Below are 20,948 nucleotides of genomic sequence, written 5' to 3' on the forward strand. Positions count from 1 at the left end.
CTCCGGGGCAGAGCATGCAAACCACGGCTCCCTTCGGAGACAAGCCGGGTAAGCTGCTTTGGCCACGCGGGTATTTGCCCACTAGCCACGGACCGGGGCAAACCAGTCACACGGGCCGTACCCTCACTGGAGATGTTGGGCTGGATGGCCCTACAGGCCATCAGCCATGCCCTGAGCAAAAAATGAACTCTAGATTTCTTTTCTCCCATGGGTTTCATTCAGACCCATTATGTACTTGGTCTCAGTACATTTTTTTTCCTGTTAAACACCTAAAAAAAAAAAAAAAAAAAAAGTTCTTTGGCACTTGTGCGACAATGACACATAGACGTGACGCTCTCCTGTCCTCTGGCTGCTTGCTGGACTCATCTCTAGAGGTCCATATATGTAGAGTCTGTGTCCACCCTCTGCGCCTCTCCAAACATGAGGAAGGCACAGAGGCCAACGCTGTTAACAGCAGCCACCAGGTTGAAAACAGAAACCCAGGAGCCAGTCGTTTCAATCAAGTAGCCAGCCAAGTACACGCAAACGACACCTGGGGCAGGAGGGAAGAGAAAGAAATGCAAAGGCTCGGGGGCCAGATCCTGCCCACCTGCGAGGAGAGCAGTCCCCAGGACAGGATGAGCTGCAGGGGGGTACCTTACCTAGGAGGGCTCCACCTGTATTCCCAACACCTGTAAAGAAAAGAAAGAAATTCAAAACCCACAGACGGGGCGGCTTCATCCGGGCTCCCACCCGGCCCCCGCCCTGGGTGCACAGCTAAACGAGCTCCCACCCTGGCTGATTAAGTGATCAGACAGAAATCCACGGAACGAGCTCGTTGGAATTGCAACCAGCCCGGGGACTACGCTAAACGCCTCGCTGGTGGGCAGCTGATGGGACAACCAACGCTCGGCCTCCTCGCCCCCCTCGGAGCAGGCAAGCGCTTGGCAAGCTGGCAGGCGCGCCCGTGCGGCTACCTGCCCCCGGCAACGGCAGCTGCATCTCAGAAGGAAGCTGCGGCTGCGCACACGGAGCAGACGTTGCACAGAGCTGCTCCTGCTCAAACCTGAACGCTGACCGCCGCGTCCCCCCTCTTCCCAGACGCACCGCCTCTCCAGCGCAAGCGAAACCCCGCGGGAATCCTTACCGAACAGTAAGCCGGCGCACGACGGGGCCAGATCCTGTACGTTTACTGAAATGCCACTAGTGAGAAAGAGAGGGGGGAAATGGCTGCTTTAATGGAGCGCAACCGCTTTTTCGTCATTTGCCAGAGTTTAGTGTGTCAAGCAAAAGGAAGGGATCCTAGACAATGAATGGCACTGTCAGGAGAAAGGAGGAAAAGGATTCAACTCAAAGCGTTCAGAGGGGCGGACTGCAATTCCCCTCCTGCTTCACCTCCCGAATACCTGCCCTCCCGCACGCCAAGCCCTTCCCCACGCCGGAGCTTTGCTGGATCAGTTCCAGCGCAGCGGGCGCTGACCTCCACCGGCCTCGCGGGGACCAACGCGCGATGCTCAGACCGGCGCCAGTTCTTGCTCTGACAGTCACGACGGAGGCAGCCTCCTCCAAGATCCCGAAATGCCAGGTGTGGGTAAGAGCTACGGGCCCCAGCTACTGTCGTTATCACGGTCGTTACCTGTGGTTAAAGGTCTGAAGTCCGACAGAGGCGGAGGCGAACACTATCGCTTTGCAAAAACTGGAGGTCTGGCCCAGGCACAAAGCAAAAATGCTTGAGACGCCGGAGCCAATGACCTGGAAGAAAGGGAAAATTAAATACCACAGCACATTTTCTGTAAGGAAGAAAGCAACTGCTTTCACGGACACACCGTTCCCTTTTACAATGGCAAGAGCTCGTACGCGCCAGGTGCTTCTCAAGCCCTTTTTCTCGCCCGTGTCCTGCCTTTCTGTGTCAGAGGTCTGTCCGGAGGGATGCAACGCTGCGGATACGCTGTGCTCTCACCTGGCATTTCTATTTCTGCTCATCCTTGTATGGCTATTTCCTAGTCTCTAAGGAAGTGATGGCATATGGTTGGCCATGAAAGAAAACCTCTTTGGAGCACTCACAAATCTCTGTGCTCAACATCACCACTGGTCCATGCTCTGTTCCTTGGTCAGGGTTTTCCTCTGGATTTCATTTCCCATACGCACTGACCACCAGTCTATCTGCGAAGCTAGAAAACCTTTTCTCTTTCCACCCATAACCACCAACCCAGCTCCATAAGAGGTCTCATGTGCCGTGCAAGCAGAGCTCAGCAGGTAGCTCAGGTGTCACTCCTGTGGCCTCAGCTCTCTTACCTGCATGAACTTACGAATGGTGATGGTTTTGTACCCTGGAAGAGAAAGGGAGAGTTGCAGTTAAGCACAGCTCACCAGGTCTCCTTGTTCTCCAGCCACAAGACTACAGGGTAAGTGGATTTCAGATGGCGAGATTTCATCTCCAGGTGGACATTGCGATGGAGATCAAAGGGAGCCCCAAACACATGGATGGGATTTGGACCCTGCAGTATTTATTCTGCTTTCATATCAGAACCTCACCTTGTCTATTTGCTGGGTCTGCTCCCTACCAACAAGCCCATTCCCTCCCACCCAGGTCCTCTTTCCACATCACATAAAATAAGGGCTGAAGAAAAGCCAGAAGAGCTCTTACCCTGGTTGATTAAATGATCAGACAGAAATCCACTGAACAAGCTCGTTGGAATTGCAACCAGCCAGGGGACTACATTAAACACCCAACCCTAAAAGGAAGCAAAAATCAAGAGAGGTTTGCTGTCGGAGCTGAGTTCGTTTGCAAATATTTTATTTGATAGTCTGTGATATCTGTAGAAAGGGGAAAAAAATGAAGTGATCAGGAACTTCTTGCAGGATCTCTACCCACTTTGCACAGCAAGCTCTCAGCTACACCCTGCACCACTCCAAAATCTGTAAGGTGGCAGGCGCATTACGGGGCTGTAGCATTCGGTAGGTTTGTTGTCTTTCCTTCTGCCCCCGTGACCCTGCATCCAGCGGGGAGGCAGAAAGCTCTGTCTGCTCTGGGAAAGAGGGATTGAACGTGGCAAAGTTTACTGTTCAGCACGGAGATGTGGCAGAGAGCCACAGAGCCCTGGAATGCAAGCTGTAGATTTTACTCTGCCCCGTGGGTCATCAGTAAAGCTGTCGGCAAAATTTCCGACATCGGCTTCAACCTCATTAGCAGCGTTACTGTGAAGCTGAGGGAACATAGCTGGATTTTCTAATGCCAGGATTAGGTAACATTATGGGTAGCAACATACTTTGGCCTATTTTCAATTAAGCACGCTTGCTACAGTTGTAATCACAGATGATTACTGGTCATCTGGATTACAGCTGCTCAGAGGCGTTTTGGTGTCCAGATCCCAGGAGGAGCTGGAATCAGTGCGGGCTGGGCTGGGTTTCATCTCAGCTGCTTGAAGCTGCCCATCCATCCGTCGTGCCCTGCATCTCCCCCTTTGCTCAGAGCCCATCACCCCGTGCAGGCGTCCCTCCCTGCCTCGCCTGCCTCCAGGATGCTCAGGAGGGCTCAGTGATCTTGGGTTTGAACAATCCTGTTTCAGCTGCTCCTGGAAATCGTAGCAGGGCCCATCTGCACCTTTCAGTGCCTTTGAAACTTCGGGTCTTGGTCACTTTTGAAAATAATACCGCATAGGGCTTGGGGGGTAGTAACTCTGGTGCCTGTTAACACCAGCTGGGGTTGCTCAGCAGCTCAATCCCAACACGCCGAACCACCCTTGTCTCATCCCTACAGCCCATCACGCAGAGCAGGGCGAGCCGGGACCCCCCATCACCTCCGTCCAGGTGGGCTGGAGGCAGCTGCCGAGGCAGCGGTGAAGGCGGCTCACCTGCAGAAAGGGACTCTGACCAGTAGGTGACATAGGTTTCCCACATTAAGGATTATCGCCCATCCTTTAAAATCAAGCATCCTCAAGCGCCGTTTTATTAAAATGTATGAAGCGCTTAGCAGATGCAGGAACGCATATAGAGCATCTTACATAAGGGCACCGTGATCTAATGCTTAACAGATGGTAAATTACTGCCGCGCAAGCATATTACTCGAGGTGCACAGATCTTGTCACAACAATATGTTTGCTGGTTTAATACCTGATTTTAATATAAATATCAAGTATGCCATAAAGCACCTTACACTTGTAATACGACAAGGCATTTGTAAGCAGCTCTGGAAATTGTAAAAACCAAACAGAGCCATGGTGGAAAAGATTGTCTGAGTTTCTGAGAACAGGAAGATCAAAATACTAGCTCTCAGCCCAGATGAGTATTGCCTAGGTTTCTGAAAAATGGGAACATCATTTGTGTTGAGGAGAGGGAAGCTTTTCTAGCATTTTTGAAGCACAGGTTATTAATGGTAATTATCATTTTTGCGGGCAGGTCTGAGCTATACATGTGAGTGCAGTTAAAAACCCCGTGCGAACCCAGGAGTGAATGGCTTGATGGTCATTTGCAACAGCATAATGTCATGAGGTATGTGCCATTCCAAAACCATCCTCTCCTCCGAAGAAAAAGAGTCGAAAACCCAAATGTAACCCTCTCTCCCCTGCCTGGAAGGTGCCCCAGCTCTTCCTCACTTCAGCATCCCTAAACAAGCGAGTAGAAACCAGCCTCTGCCTGCCTGGAGGGAGGATGCTTGCTTGCATCTCCAAATGCACGTGTGGGGGGGTAACAGCTCCCAGCCCCGCAGGGAAGCCTCCCGCCTCCTCCTGCCTCCCAGCCTGCTCTCACCAGGTCCCTCTGCCATCATCTTCCTCCCTAACCGACCCGTTTCGGCCGGCACCCAGCACGACCTCATTTGCACGGAGACCGGCAATGCCTGTGTCTCAGAGCCGCCTTACCTTCGACTCGGGGAAAGTTTCCTTAAAGAAAGTTGGCAGCCAGGAAAGAAGAGTGAAAAACGTGCTGGCCGTCGAAAGCTGAGCGATGATGACAGCCCTGAAAATACACAGCGGGGAGGAAATAATCAGGAGTGGCAGGTCACACTGGGTGGGAAACGGGCACTCGAGCAACCCCGTATTTCAGTTCCTGCTCTATAAATAAATCCCTCACAGCGCTACAACTGCTTCCTGAGATTTCTTCATAGATAACTACTCCTTTTGGCTTGCCACTCGCAGCACCACGCGTTCCTTCGCCGCCCTCACTGCACAGCGCCCGGGCGGGCGCCTGGCATCGGCCCCTGGCTCGAGGCGAGGTGACCTGCAGCGGCAATCACGCCAGCGCGTTGCCCACCAGTCCCTTCGAGCGCTGCAAGAGCTGTCCTGCTCCCAGAGGGGTTGCTTGGGGTTTTCTAGGGATCTGTTACCAGCAGATGCTGTATGGTCGCTCAAGGCAGGAATGGGCTTGCTGCCCTGCAGCCCCATCGCCCTCCTCGCCGTCTTTAAACGGCACTTGGGAACACGCCTGGATGAGCTTCAGTACCAAACGCAGAATCCCAGAGGAAAAACGGCTATTAAAAAGATGCTTTGCCAGCAATGAGGACACAGCCTGTGCCACCCAGTGCCCCTGAGCAGCACTTCTTAGGAGCCCATTACAAGCAGCATTTCTAACAAGACCGGTGGAGAATATCCCTCCGGAGGAGCACACAACCCACACAGGGAACAGGCTGCAAAGGCGGAAGATTTGCCAGTAATATTCAAGCCTGACGTTCCTCCGGACAGAACATAAACCACCTTTTGTCAAGCTTACCTTTTTAGTTCTTTATTTATACAGAAGGGATTAGAAAACCTGGTCTTATTTCCCAAATATATAAATAAGTGGACAAAATACACACAGGCAGAAGAAATAAGCAGAGAGAGGAGAAAAAGCCCTGGGAAGGAGGGTGCTCCCCAGCCCTGCCGACACTCGAGCCCACTGCAGCTGCCTACCATATCGGTGCCTTCTTAAACAGCTGCTTCCAGGGAACTTTGGTCTGCTTGGATATCGAGAGGCCTCTCATTAAATAATCTATGGGGATGATGAGTTCTGCAGGGAAGAAAATATACAAAGGAAAGCTCTGATCAGTAATTTTCTGTGCAGCTGGAGGGAGCCCTGGGAGACTGCTATACAGCTAGCTTTAATCTCTTTCTAACTCTTTTTTTTGGCAATATCAGCACTGGATGCTCGTGAAAACACCTTGTTCTGTTGACCAAAATTTTTCCACGGCATTCACAATTTCCCCATCCAGCCACCTTCACCCATTTGTTATATCTCGTGTTATAATTAAACAGAAATCTCTTTGGGCAAGGATCAGGTTTGGATTTGGTGCAGCACCAGGCACACACCAGGCTCCTGATGGGCTGAGCTCCTACGTACCACGCTCACACTAATACTGCTGTAGCCAGGTGTAATGGTTTGCTCATGTGTGGAATTACTCCCAGACAGTTATTTGGGAAGAGATATCCTGGATTAACTGGTTTTTAAAAGCTCTATGTGTAGATGCTCTTAGTTTGGAATAAGTATCTTGCCCTGCTTTAGCTTAATCCACTTTGAAGATCATGCTCGGTTTGGTTTTTTTCACTGGTGCTTAAGAGTACTGAGGAGGCAGATCAGGCTCTCGACAGCAATATAATCCAGCGTGGGACTTGAAATAGGAAATCAGCAATGCAAGAGCTCAGAACCTTGTTTCTGGGTTTAGCATCTTGGGTCAGACACAGCGTGTATTACAGAAGACATCTCAACAAAAGGTCTTTGTGTAAAACCAGGCACGATCTCGGAAACACAGGGGGTTTGCAGAAAATAACCGGGAGGGTCCCGCAGCCTCAGGAGCGCGGGCAGCCCGAGGGACGCAGGCGGCCGGACTTACCTTTCTCACTCAGGAGATACTTGCAGGTGCAGTAAACCCAGAGCAAAGTGAGCAAACCAGAGAAGTAGAAAACGCTCTCCCAGCCGTACCAGTCCAGGAGGAGAGACCCTGCACCGCCGATCACCAGCGTCCTGCAAGGGAAGCCACACTCGGATTGACAGGTCTGGCTGAGAGCGCTTGCACTGCACGCATCGACGGGAGAGGCTCCCTGGGGAGGGTGCTGCGTGCCACTAAATGCACTCGAAAGAGCCGTCCGTCGCTGCGTGTGCAGGCGCTGCCCGCCCGCCCGGTCACCCTGTGACTCTGCAGCCTGCCCTGTTCCCTGCGTGGCATCTCGGGATCCTCAGCCGGGGAGGAGAAACCCCTGAGGGACCTCAGGTTGACCTGCCCCGCACCGAAACACGCTCATCGGGGAAAGAACATGAGGTTGCTGGTTTGCAGAAAGTATCTACATGTATCTTCTCCCATGTGGTTAGCGATAGGACGAGAGGAAATGGGCTCAAGCTGCGCCAGGGGAGGTTTAAGTTGGAAATTAGGAAAAATTTCTTCACGGAAAGGGTGGTCAAGCATTGGAACAGGCTGCCTAGAGAGGTGGTGGAGTCCCCATCCCTGGAAGTGTTCAAAAAACGGGCAGAGGTGGCACTTCGGGACATGGTTTAGTCTGGTCTAACCTTGATTGGTTTAGTGTGGACTTGGTAGTGTAGGTTAATGGTTGGACTGGATGATCTTAAAGGGCTTTTCCAACCTAAATGATTCTGTGATTCTATGAGTCTGTCTCAGGGAATCAGCAAAAGGAATGAGTACACTGGAAAACTAAGTGATAAAACGCAGTAATATTTGTATTTGGCTTTTAAGCAACCCTTCCCTTTAGAAAGGTAATTCTCATGGAGATTAGCAGAGATGGGGAAGTTGTATTATCTCCATCTATCAGGGAGGACAGATGACCAGTCTCAGGCTGACCCTTGCTCTTCCTACTGAATCAGGCTGTTTCCCATAGTAATTAAATGTTGCAAGCGCTCTTCAAAGTCTGGCTTGAAAAGAAAGGAAAAAAAAAAAACCATAAATCCTTGACATGCACGACAGCAACTGCCTGAGGCTTCCTCAGCTGCAGCCGGTATCCTCAAGGACCCAGGAATCCACGTGTACTTGGCTGCGAGTTTTGCCTCCAACTATCTAATGGCATTTTATCACGTACCATGTCCGGAGACTGTAACTCACTGCTGAAAGCCTTTTGAACTTACCCAAACTGCGAGCCAGTCCCCACTGTGCTGTAGGTGAAGGCTCGCTCGCCCTCCCGGACCTTCTGGGACAGCAGGCTGGCCAGGGACGGGAAATACACCCCTGCGAGCAGCGGGAGAAGGCAGGGAGCAGTCAGGCTCCTGTGCCCTCGTGAGCAAATCAAAAGCAAATTGAAAAGATCCAGCAGGAGCTAAACACCGAGACAAAGCAGCAAGACCTTTGGTGAATTCAAAGCGGGGATATAAAATAAAATAAGTGAATGCATCGCCATGAAAGGTTGGTTTGTGCCTTCTCCGTAATCCCCTGCTTCATCACCACCGCTGCCGCAAATCCATCGGTGCCGACGCGCTTCTCCCGACGGTCCCCCAGTGCTGCAGCTCGGAAGGAGGGAAGGGAAGTCATCCCGAATTACCCACATTTTTGGCAAGGACCAATTTTCCCCAAGCGCTTTGAAGGAGTTTTAAAACGCGGAAAATCAAACAGGAACGGTTTGAAAATGCGGAAAATCAAACAGGATCAGTTTTAAAATGCAGAAAGCCAAACAGGAACGGTGATGATTTCAGAAGGCAGTGGCCCTTGTCGGGCAGGGAGATTTCTACAGGGGAACGATTTGTCAGCGACTTTCTCTAGAAACGTCACTGGTTTTTTCCCCTGGAAGTTCTGGATGTGGAGGCAGTTTTGAGGCACAGGATTGCTCCAGCACACAGAAGGGTTCACGCACTGCAAGCCACACGACGTGCATCTGAATTTACTGCACGCGAGCCGCCCTGCAAGGAAGGCCCTGGGCAGACAGACAGACAGACGCTCAGGACAGGGGTCTCAAGGAAGCCCCTGGGCAGACAGACAGACAGACAGACGCTCAGGACAGGGGTCTCAAGGAAGCCCCTGGGCAGACAGACAGACAGACAGACGCGCAGGACAGGGGTCTCAAGGAAGGCCCTGGGCAGACAGACAGACAGACAGACGCTCAGGACAGGGGTCTCAAGGAAGCCCCTGGGCAGACAGACAGACAGACAGACGCTCAGGACAGGGGTCTCAAGGAAGCCCCTGGGCAGACAGACAGACAGACGCACGCTCAGGACAGGGGTCTCAAGGAAGCCCCTGGGCAGACAGACAGACAGACTCACGCTCAGGACAGGGGTCTCAAGGAAGCCCCTGGGCAGACAGACAGACAGACAGACAGACGCTGAGGACAGGGGCCTCAAGGAAGCCCCTGGGCAGACAGGCAGACAGACAGACAGATGGACGCTGAGGACAGGGGTCTCAAGGAAGCCCCTGGGCAGACAGACAGACAGACAGACGCTGAGGACAGGGGTCTCACCTTGCAGCAACCCCATGAGGAACCTGGAGGAGGTCATAAAAAGGAGGTGGGCAGAAGTGACGTGGGTGAGCAGCGGGGTGAGGACGGTGAGGAACCCCCAGGCCGACGCCGAGAGGAGGAGGACCTTCTCACCTCCTATTCTGGAAGACAGAAAACACGTTATCAAAAACGAGGGGAGGGCGAAAGGGCAAAGCCCCCCAGCCAAGCCTCAAGTGTTCTTCCCAGTTTAGCCTGTTTTTAAGAGCAACCTTTCAGCCAAACCTGTTCTTCTCTTACAAACACCTTTAGCCCTCTGGGGAGCAGCTCTGACCTCCTCCCTTCCCACCTCCTGCTCCCCTGGAGCAGGGAGCGAGCGGCCGGTCACCGGGATTGCTCTCACCGGGACGCTGGCCGCCAGCGTTGCCCCTCCACTCCAGCCCACGCCAGCCCCAGACACCGCCGCTCTGATGCCTCAAGTCTCTGATGGAGGGGAAGCCCAAGCTGCTGTCACCGTTCTGCTTTTCTTAACCCGTGACGGTGTTTTCTCTTCCATCTGCTCTTTTGCATCAGCTCTGCCTGTTCACATTTGGTTTTTTGCAGGCGTTTGCTTGCAAACTATTAAGAAACACAATTAAATCGCGTAGTGCACTGCATGGATAACATGCTCCTTCCAGGCATGTGTTCCTCACAAAAGATGTCATGGGAAAGCCCTCCTCAGTAAGCACAGGGGGGCTGGGGAAAGGAACTTGAGCAGGTAGTTCTCAGATCTTTTCTTACAGCTAGCTGGGGAAGTTGTTATTTAACTGATATGATAAAATGGAGACACTTGGTTTTCCCAAACATGACGGCAGCCGTGATGGGGGCTTGCTTGTGAAAAGATTGCATGAAAATATAGGGTGGAAAAACTGGAGGTGCTGAACTGGAAACAAAGATAGACTGTGCAGATCAAATAGAAAAAAAGCTGTGTTCCTTGCAAAAAAGGAAATATTTTCTTTTTGTGGTTAGTGATTGCATCAGCATTTATCACTTTTCTAAAATAAAATCTGCTTTACACCCACTATTTCTTTCATCAGCTTAACATCTAGGCTTGTGGGTTTGCTTTTTTAATTCCAATTACTGAACCAGTGCTAAAAACAACCTCCAGCAGAAAAATTATGCAGGTAAAAAAGTGCTCTTCACCATTTCCAGGTGAAAAAAAAAAAAACCTGTGTTGGTCTAAGCGTTGATTAACATGACTGCAGATCGCTCCTGGCAGCTGCTATGCAGGAACTGTCGAGGCGGTAATGATCGTGTAGACGCTCCCTGTGTTTGCCGGGGATTTTGCCTGTGCAAAGTCCTTCAGTGCATGCTGCCCTGTAAGCAGAGCAGCCATTTCAAGAGCCAGGGGTCTAATGGGAGAGTCAACACTCCGCATGTCCCGTCCGAATCAGAGCTACAGGCCCTGAGTGAGGCTGCTGGAGAGACCTCAACTGCTTTCAGAGCAGCCTGCGGTGCCCCGTAAGGCTTCTCCCCACGGACCCGCTTCACCCTCTGTCCTGGTTTCGGCTGGGATAGAGTTAATTTTCTTCCTAGCAGCAGGCATAGTGCTGTGTTTTGGATTTAGTAGGAGAAGAATGTTGATAACATGCTGATGTTTTTAGTTGTTGCTGAGTACTGCTTATGCTAGTCAAGGACTTTTTCAGCTTCCCATGCTCTGCCAGGCGCACAAGAAACTGGGAGGGGGCACAGCCAGGATAGTTGATCCAAACTGCCCAAAGGGCTATTCCATACCATATGGCGTCATGCTCAGTATATAAACTGGGGGGGGTTGGCCGGGGAGCAGCGATCGCTGCTCGGGAACTGTCTGGGTATCGGTCGTCGGGTGGTGAGCAATTGCATTGTGCATCACTTGCTTTGTATATTATTATTACTATTATTATTATTATATTGTTATTATTATTATTTTACTTTATTTTATTTCAATTATTAAACTATTCTTATCTCAACCCAGGAGTGTTTCTCACTCTCACTCCTCCGATTCTCTCCCCCATCCCATCAGGGTAGGGGGAGTGAGCGAGCGGCTGCGTGGTGCTGAGCTGCTGGCTGGGGCTAAACCACGACACCCTCCCACCCCATCGCTGGCCCAGGGTGAAAATCTCGCAGCCAGCGTCAAGACTTGAACTGAAAGGTCAAAACCAAGCTACGCGTCATTTAAAAAGCCCGAACAGAGGAAAACGTGAGAAAAATTCCCAGTACTGATCACTGATGTGTCCTCCGATAATCTGCGTCAAGCAGTAGCCCCAGAAGAAGCTGCTGAGCAGGATGCCGGACTGCTTCTTGTCCCAGCTGAAGTGGGTGCTCAGGGCGACGGCGCAGATGGGCACGGTGACGCGGGCGCAGTACAGCAGGCACGTCCCCAGCAGCAGCATCATCGTCCAGACGCGGGACTCAGGCCTGCGAGGATGGAGAGGAAGGTGGGGAAAGGGCAGATGGAATGGTCTGCCTGGCAGATCCACGTGCAGCGAGGACCTACGGGTCAGCCTGGTTTGCTTGAAAACCGTAAGGAGTCTGTCCTGGTAAAATAAGGGTCAGCGCGGTCCCCCTGTGGCACAGCGGTTCCGACACAGAGCGTATCACGCCCGGTGACTTTCCTGAATGACGCAACATTTCATACCAAACGTTATTTGACCCCAGCAGCAAAATAATGTCTGTCCATAGGCTGCAAGGTGGAACGGGCTGCTCCAGCATGGCTGACTGCGGATGGAGGGAAAGGCAGGAGGGAACCTGGTTGGTTTGCTTTTTTCCCCAAACAAAAGCTTTAGAAACAGTTCGTGAAAAGCTAACAAAGGAAAGGTCAGTGCATGAGGTTGGAAGCATTTGCATGAGACACCCCGTCTTGGTAGCAAACGTTTGTTATTTGGCATTCCTACCCATTCCCCAAGGGAGGTGGCTGTGCGTTACCCTTCCTAAATACGAGGGAGACGGAGGAACGCTTTAGTGAGAGACGAGACATGATGGGGCTGAACAGCCCGGAGAGAGGAGCAAGGTAATCCAGCCTGGCCTGATCAGAAGTTTAAGATAATATTAGTAATAATATGATAACAGAATATAATTTTTCGTACATGAGTACTCAGCCCCAGGAAAAGTGCTCCTACGGAAGATACAGGCTGGAAATAAGTGGGAAGGCAATTTTTTCCTGCTCCAAGTCAGCGATGCGCTTCTGGAGCAGAGACCCCCATTTTGCTGCAAACTCCAGGCCCCAGGTGCAGGCGAACTCCTCTGCCTTCCCGCAGCCCCGCTAACGTCGGTCTGGGCCCCCCTTCGCCTATGAATTACGGAACTAAAAGCTTAGTGAGAACACCCCCTATTTGTCTTATTTATAGTATTATTTGTGTTATGCCCAAAGGCCAGAGCACAAAGCGCTGAGCAAACAGACTCTCTCTGCTCCCGAGGTGACGGGGGAATTCACCGCACCGGCGCATCAACCTCTGTGCTTTCCACCCTACTAAACATAGCCGCCTTCCGCGCAGGAAACAACCCGGGTCACTTTTTGTACTGAAATGAGCGTTTCTTTCTTCTGTACTGGAATTATGATAAATGTAGGTTAATCCCACACAACACAAGGCCATTTATAAATGTGTCAAACGGCCCGTCACGGAGGGAGGCAAAGGAACAATGAAAAGCAAAACCCGTCCGGCAGCTGTGCCCGCCGGAGGTGGATTTATTACTGTTTCCCGACGAGGTAGATAAGCAGCTCAGTGCCAAACTACGGCAGGAGGAACTGGAAGTGTTTCAGTTGGTGCTCTGAAGGTTGGAACCGTCTTCACTGTGCACACATACAAATGTACGAAATAACACAGGAACTTGCAAAGCTCACGTATCTTCGCTGGAGGAGCGCGCAACCAAGGGTTGACCTGCCTCAGCCATTTGAACTGGCTGATAAACGCTCTCCGAGTCCCTCGGCTCTTACGCCGAGAGGAAGATATGCAGCAATCCTATCTTCATTCGCTGCAAAACCACAGGTGATGTGCTTTTTTAATCACCTGCCCCAGCCAGCCCTGGCAGCAGCGGCTCCACCGACTTCAGCTTGCGACAGCAAAGCGCGGCGAAACCAAAGGCTCCCGAAGGCTGAGGGTCCGGTCAGAGCAACCCCGGCGGGACGATACAGGCAGGCGGTTTTGGGTATAAATCCCCCCCGGGGGGCAGAGGGCAGGCAGGGGGTAACCGGCCGTGGAGAATGATATGGAGAGCCCTCAGAGGGGTGCCTCAGGATGATGCGGGATCAGAGGCATGCAAGGATAAGCCACCGACCCGCGCCTGCCTAACCGGTGCTTCTGCACCCCCAGAACTGGGCTGTGGCCAGTCCGGGTCCACAGCCTCTCCCGCTTCCCCCAGCGGCACGGTGCTGATTAACCTCAGCTACCGAACCTGCAACAGTTGAAGTGGCCAAGTAAAACACAGCAGCCTGCGATGTGCGCCGGTATTTCCTATTATTGAGCCACCAAGACAGTTTTCTAAATCGCGCTTTGCCCCCCGAAGCAAAGGGAGACCTTTCTGAGCTTTCTCACTGTCTGGAGCGGGGCTGAGCTCTGCCTCTCCTCCCAGCAGTTGCTCTGATGAGCGCAGCAGCGTTTTCATGGGATATCAGATTGACTCTTCTTCCTTGGCCCTAAAGCCTGTACGGCCGTGCAAGGTGCAAGATGGAGAGAAAAAGAACCTGCGCAGCTCAACTAGTCTTCACTCTGCTTCTCGTTATAAGACTGCCAAGGCCTGCTCCCTCCAGTGGGTGTTTGCAACTAGGACAAGCAAACCCCAGCGCAGCAATGCGGGTGTCCGAGGAAGGTGCAGGCGGGGTGCTAACGGATTGAACTCAGAAGAGCAATGAGCAGCTGCAGAGCAGCTCTGGCTTCAGGGCAGAGGGGCAGGAGGGGATGCTGTGAGCTCTCAGCCTTTTTTCTCGCCCCGCCGAGGCGGGCAGAGTCACCCAAGCCCCCGGCCCCTGCACTGGGGGCACGCAAGGGGATTTGGGGTGGCGGGGGGGTGCTGGGTTATCCAGGCACCAAGTCCGACCCGCCTGGGAGCAGGGCGCAAAGTGCCACGTGGCTCCCTGCAAAAGCAAGACACCGTCCAAAGCGCAGCCCAGGGACAGCAGTGGGAAGGGATTGCCAAGCAGAGACGTTCCCCCGACAAGCCTTCTCCCCAGCTGGTCTTTTAACAAAACTCCAGTGAATTGTTTTGTCTTGGCTTTCATGCTTTTTCAAAAGCACTAAATAAGTCTCTGGGTATATGACACAGTCTCAATGCTCTCTTTCATTACTACTCCATTCTATACATTCATATTCTTTTCCTATATGTTTAAATGCATCGGTAGTGACTTATGCTCAAAACAAGCAGGGAGCATAAAGACAGCTTCAGACTACCACTCGCTCCGTAGGTAGCATATCCAGCTAGGAAAATCCACTCCAATGAGTGTCAAATGTAATCACTAGCTGCCCACACCCACCTGAAAGCACGGCAAGAATTATTTCTCTGCAAGGACAATGATGTGCTTGCATCAGAGGAAAGAGCTTTGTAAATGCATTTGCTCCTAATTATAGTTATCACAGAGGCTGCCGATGAGTCAATGTTCTGCTCGGTGCAAAACAACAACAGCAAAGGTTACAGGAGAAACCTCGACTAGCACAAAGGGGAAAAATTAAAACTCTCAAAAACTAAGGAATAATAACAAATCAGACACGGGTTTTTGTAGGTAACACCAGCCATCTGAGAAGCGGTGCTTAACCAGGGTTAACAAATTAAATCCCATGGCTTCCCTGATGAGGGAGATAGAGGTAATCTGTGCCAGCGATAACCAAACCGAGTCAGTCGAGCACATCTAACCCTAAGGAAGTGACAGCGTCGGTGTCATCGGTGCCACCGTGCCCATCTCACCAGCCACGCGGACAGACCGACGTCTCCCCACAGCCCCGTGCCGGTCCTGGCCGACCCCCGGCTACACGGGGCAGAAACCTCTGGAGAGAGGGCAGCCACCCCCAAACCATCAGCAGGTGGATCACCGGAGCTCGTCTGGAGCCACCTAATTGACTTAATCGGGTGCCATGCGACGGCGGCAGCTCCTGGCCGCCCGGCGCGGGCTCTCCCGACCTGCCATGCCTTTCTGCTTACAAGAAACAGGCGCCGCAGGTGCATCCCCTTCTGCATGGCACCGGGCCCCTCTCTACCGAGCGAAGCAGCCATGCAGCTAGAAAACGCTTCCTATTTCGTAAACCTCCAGCCACCACCCAGCTGGACTACAATTAGCTCGAGCCCTAATGACTCTTCCTGGGCGGCTCTTTGCACCGCAGCAGCCCTGTATTTGAGCAGCCCTGCCTGACGTCCCTCGGTTCTCCTCCTCCAAACGCAGCCCTGGGTGGTCACAGCTTCGCTTCGGAGCATCTGGTGATTCCCACCCAGCTCCCCCCGACCCACCGGCTCCCCTGCTTAGGGCACAGTGCTGAGGATTGATTTTTAAGGGCGCCTGAGAGCCCCAAAGGGGCAAAACCAAGCCGAGCCATCCTGCGGTGGAAGGAGAGCCAGCAGCATAGGGTATCTTTATTTGCAGTGTGTTTTCCTGCTGGAGGAATTTCTCCGGTAGATGCCACAGAGCAAATATTTATTCAACTTTATTTCTCTTGACTTGCCTTCCTCCTTTCCCCCAGTCTGCAGGTCTGGCTGTTTGCAGACACTGCAGGTCACTGTTAAAATGGACTTGCTGGAGTTTAGGCTATCATTAGATTACAGTTTAGCAGAATCCCAGAATCCCAGAACGCTTTGGGTTGGAAGGGCCCTTTAGGGCTCACCCAGCCCAACCCCTGCAGTGCCAGGGACAGCTTTAACCAGCCCAGGGTGCTCAGAGCCCCGTCCAACCTGGCCTGGGATGTTCCCAGGGATGTACCCCCTTCTAGTACCCCCTTCAAGGCACGAGTCTGGACCAGTCAGGCATTTTCAGGTGGTAAGAGAGCTGTGTTAGACAGCAAGACTACGAACAGTCTGTCCCAGCAAGCGCTCCTGGCCAGGAGCCATCTCCCAGGTTTGGGGGTGTTTTCCATAACTGGAATTGGAAGTGGGAGAAGAACCGGGAGCTGCAGCTCCCGACCCGCACGGGAGCTGCGCCACGGCCAAGGTGGGAGCAGGTCTCACTGGTGGGGCATACCGCCCACCCCCAGGGCATCTCTACCTCGGCTTGCTTCTGGAAAAAGAGACTGGAAATAGCTCTGGGGGAGACGCACGGCGGGTGCATCACCTGGAGCCACCTCCAGTGCCCCAGCCTGCTCGCTCGTCCCAGCCGCCAGCAGCGGACACTCACCGTCCCTGCAAGAACAGGAATGGTGTGGGCAGCAGGAGCAGGGAGGTGACCGTGCCCCTGTGCTCGGCGCTGGGGAGGAGGCACCTGGAATGCTGTGTCCAGTTTTGGGCCCCTCAGTACAAGGAGGACACTGGGGTGCTGGAGCGTGTCCAGAGAAGGGCAGCGGAGCTGGGGCAGGGTCTGGAGCACAGGGCTGGTGGGGAGCGGCTGGGGGAGTTCAGCCTGGAGAAGAGGAGGCTGAGGGGAGACCTCATCGCTCTCTACAACTCCCTGACAGGAGGGTGTAGTGAGGGGGGTGTTGGGCTCTTCTCCCAAGTAGTTAGCGATAGGACAAGAGGAAATGGGCTCAAGCTGCGCCAGGGGAGGTTTAGGTTGGATATTAGGAAAAATTTCTTTACGGAAAAGGTGGTCAAGCATTGGAACAGGCTGCCTAGAGAGGTGGTGGAGTCCCCATCCCTGGAAGCGTTCAAAAAACGGGCAGAGGTGGCACTTGGGGACATGGTTCAGTCTGGTCTACCCTTGACTGGTTTAGTGTGGACTTGGTAGTGTAGGTTAATGGTTGGACTGGATGATCTTAAAGGTCTTTTCCAACCTAAACAATTCTATGATTCTGTGATTCTATGAACCGCGGGACGAGCAGGATGAGGCCCCGTGGTGGCACCGAGCTCCCAGCCACGCTGGAGGGCCACCGGCCCCAAACCAAGGGCACCCAGCAGCGCGAGCACGGGGCCACGTCCCGGGGGAGCATCCCCAGCGCGGGCAGGCGGTGCCCGCGGTCCCCCCGCGCCTGCTGCGCCGCAGCGTGGGGACGCTCCCCTCCCCGTGACACGTTCCCAGCCTCGTGGGAGCATCCCCCTTCAAAAACCTCTTTTCCAGCTTACCTGCCTCTGGCTTTAATTTACAGTCATCTCAACACAACCACAGCCGGACTGACGTGGCGTAAACACAGCAGTCGGGCAGACGCTCCTGTGCGAGGAGATAATACCCAGGTAGCTATTTTTAACCCGGTTTGACAGTTCTCTCACTTCTCTCTCTTTGTTTTTCTCAGCAACAATCTCTCTTTCTCTTGAAAATCCAACATGCTTGTCGAGAGAGAGATATTCCCCCCCCCCCTCGAGAGTTGATTTTGCCATGCTGCAGACTGGCTCCAAGCTAATGATTTGTCGCCGTCAAAAGTCACTTTGGGGTTTAGAGGAGGGTTTTTTTTTTTTTCCCAGTCCACCAGCTAACAGCCAACGAGAGCAGCACAGAGGACACAGGGCTTTTTTTCCTGGGAAAGCTGGTGGTTTCCTGTCAGCCTCCCGTGCACAAACTCCCTCCGCGGAGCCGCAGATGGCAACAACGTGGTGTTCAGCGAGCGCCGCTCTGGGTTCATTCCCTCTCTTCATTTCTCGCTTTCGGCAAAAGCAAAGATGAAATTAGATTTCAGCAGCTCGTATGAGCTGGAAATAGTTGTTAAGTCCAGGTGGAGGCAGTGGGGAAACGCAGTAGTGAAGCGCACGCGTGCTTTGCACGCTGATCTAAGGGCACACGTGGATCAGCCAGGAATGAAACGCGTGCCTTATGTACAATTTCCACATGAAAAGAGACCTCAGCAAGGGCGTGATTAAAACCAGGGTGAGGAACTTGTAAAATAAAAGAAAAAAAAAACCCAATCACCAAAAAAAAAAAACCCACCACCAAAAAATCCCCCTAAAGCTGCAATGTTGTGTTGACAAAAGATCAGGGCACAGAACTCAGAAAAACAACGTGACCATCGGCTGTGGGCAAAGAGCGCGGTCAGGCGACTGGAGACCAGCTTGCGGCCGGCGGTACAACTGCTTGTATCCCCGGACCTTAAAGAAACTGCTACAATAATCCCGCGTCCCCAGGCACAGCCAGAGGCTGGGAGGTGTCGAGCGGTTTCAGGAGTCGCTTGCTTCCCAGGACACACTGACTCTTCCATGTTGTATTTCTCTCCTGGAGGCACCATCCAAAATGTGATCCCCACGTCTACTGCTGGATCTGCCCGTGGCTTTGTCTGCAACCTTCAGCAACAGATGTCTCTTCTCAGCACTTCAGTCTTCCCCCCGTTAAACCAGAGATGCTAAAGCACATCTACTGCCTGAGGAATCCTGCTTCGGCACGTTAAGATCTCCATAAAAAAGCGCTATCTAAACGTCCAGACGCGCTACGTAAACGCGAGGGCTTTTTCAAGCCCGCAAACAGCAATCCCCGAGTGTTGCTCTTGGAAGAGGAAGAGGAGATGTGTGATAACGGAGCCACTGGAAACCTGCAGAAAAGTTTGGGAAAGGCAGCCAGAGAGGCAGGATAAAACGTAGGGCAAGAACAGTGGAAGAGGAAGGAAAAGCCAGCTGAAAAAAGGGAGGACAAAAGAAGGAGCAGCATGAACAAAGATGGAAAAATAAACCTGCCAAGACAACTGGTTATCTCTCCTTGCACTGACGGTGCAGACAGATCTTGGAAGGCTGCCTGGCATGTCTTTGGTTGGCGCGTGAAAGAAGAACCCATGTCACTTCCCCCACTCGCTAAAACCTTGCCTCCATGGCAATAACTCATTCCTTGGAAATGGTGAGAGCAGTTTATTTGCATATACTGTTTAAAAACTGTCCGCTAAATTGACTTTAAACCAGCCAGTGAGGTATTTTATACAACTCGTCCAACCTGCTGGCGTGATCTGGCGGATCGTTTCCCCTCTCTGCTCCCCCCTTCCCATTCCCACCCGCCGCCCGCCCTGCTTCCTTGAGACCATAAAGCCTCCAAAATGCCTCCCCAGCCAAGGGCTGCGACCACGCGTGTGCGTCTACGCCAAAAACCAGGGAGGCGATCTCCGCTTCGGTGAATTACTGCAATATAGATAACGATCCGACGGGAGCTGTGGTTATCCTGCTGCTCCTTCGCAGTAACCAGACTTTTCCCATTACTAGCAGCACTTAGGACGGTCAGAATCGCTTTTAAAATACGTCTGTTGACAAATAAATCGTCTGTTTCGGTTTGGAAAGTGAAAGTGTTACCAACGGTTTGCATTTTTTGAAGAGATTTGGGAAACTGGAGGGCTCGTTCTGGCCAAACGTATTTAATTTTTTCTGGAGGGAAAACCTCCAAAGGGAAACTAGTTTCATGAAGGTTTGGTGCGGGGTTCTTCCTCTCCCATTTCACAAAGACTTAGGGAAAAGTTAGAAAGGGGGAGACAGAGAGAAGGAATTTCCCCGAGTGCTTTTGGGGGAAAGAATCTTTGCATTTTATGCAACGCCGGTGCCAAAGGTCGGCTTTGGGCAGTGGCGTGGCGCTGCCCCGGGTATCCCAGCTCGGGATATGGATAGATATATATATATATACCTGCGTTTGCGCCGGCCCCGCTGTTCACAGTGGGCAGCCTGGGCTTAAGAGTGTCTGTAAGTATTTGAATGACTTCACTTGAGCAGTTCGTGCTGTCTAGCTGCTGCCCAGCCTATTCCAGAGTTTATCTTAATTAATGACCATCACCGGTGCAAACGTCCTTGCTGGAACACATCGGTAAGAACCGGCACGTTTAAATAACCGACTGCAGGCCAGAAATAAGCTCGATAAGAGTTTTTTCTTTCTTTTTTCCCCCGTGGCGGACAGGAATTCCGTGTGTCCCCCCTTTCCTGTGCCGTCCCCGGTGCGCAGCGACCGCGGATGGCCCGGGGCGGTGGCACCGGGACCCGGGACCGTGCTCCTGCCCCCCCCCCCCCCCCCGCCCCCCGAGGAGGGGCCCGGCCCGGCCGCATCCCGGCCGCTGCCCGGGGGAGCAGCGAGCACCGCCCGCGCCCGCACCCGCACCCGCACCCGCACCCGCGCCGGGGCGGCGCTGGGGCCGCCGGAGCCCCCGCCCGAAGCCGCGTCTGTGCCAGGAGCTGCCCCCGGCTGAGCCTGCCCGAGGCTGGGGGGCTCCCGGGGCCGGGAGGGGACCGGCTGGGGGTGCGGGCCGGGGGGGGTCCCGGGGCCAGCGCTGCGAGCAGGGCAGCGGCTTTCCCGGGAGCGGCCGCAGCCTTACCTGGACCAGTACGGCTCCGCGCCGCCGTCCCGCCTCATGCCGCCGTGCTCGGCGCTGCACAGCGGCGCATTCCTGCCGCCGCCGCCCGCGGCCATGCGGGCAGCGCCTTCCGCCTCCGCCGCCTCACATCGCGGCGGCCGCCGGCTCCCTCCCCCCGCCGCGCCGCGGCCACGTGTCAGCGCCTCCCGCCGCCCCCGGGGCCCGCACAGCGCCCGGGGACCGCTCCCGGTACCCCCTGCCCGTGCCCGCTCCCGGTACCCGCTCCCGGTACCCGCTCCCGGTACCC

General features: G+C 53.4%; 1 protein-coding gene across 1 annotated transcript; it reads right to left on the reverse strand.

The window, feature by feature from the left end:
- Positions 1-368: 368 nt before the first annotated feature.
- SLC17A9 (solute carrier family 17 member 9) lies at positions 369-20,757 on the reverse strand. The gene is made up of 13 exons (XM_075721306.1): positions 20,663-20,757; positions 11,556-11,753; positions 9,342-9,481; positions 8,023-8,122; positions 6,782-6,912; positions 5,865-5,961; positions 4,839-4,935; positions 2,627-2,714; positions 2,275-2,309; positions 1,616-1,731; positions 1,127-1,182; positions 642-671; positions 369-532 (listed from the first exon to the last, which is right to left on the reverse strand). Exons 1-13 carry the CDS (start codon positions 20,755-20,757, stop codon positions 369-371), a joined length of 1,347 nt encoding a protein of 448 aa, XP_075577421.1.
- Positions 20,758-20,948: the final 191 nt, after the last annotated feature.

This window comes from Pelecanus crispus, chromosome 14 (genome assembly GCF_030463565.1).
Source record: "Pelecanus crispus isolate bPelCri1 chromosome 14, bPelCri1.pri, whole genome shotgun sequence".
Taxonomy (NCBI): Eukaryota; Metazoa; Chordata; class Aves; order Pelecaniformes; family Pelecanidae; genus Pelecanus; species Pelecanus crispus.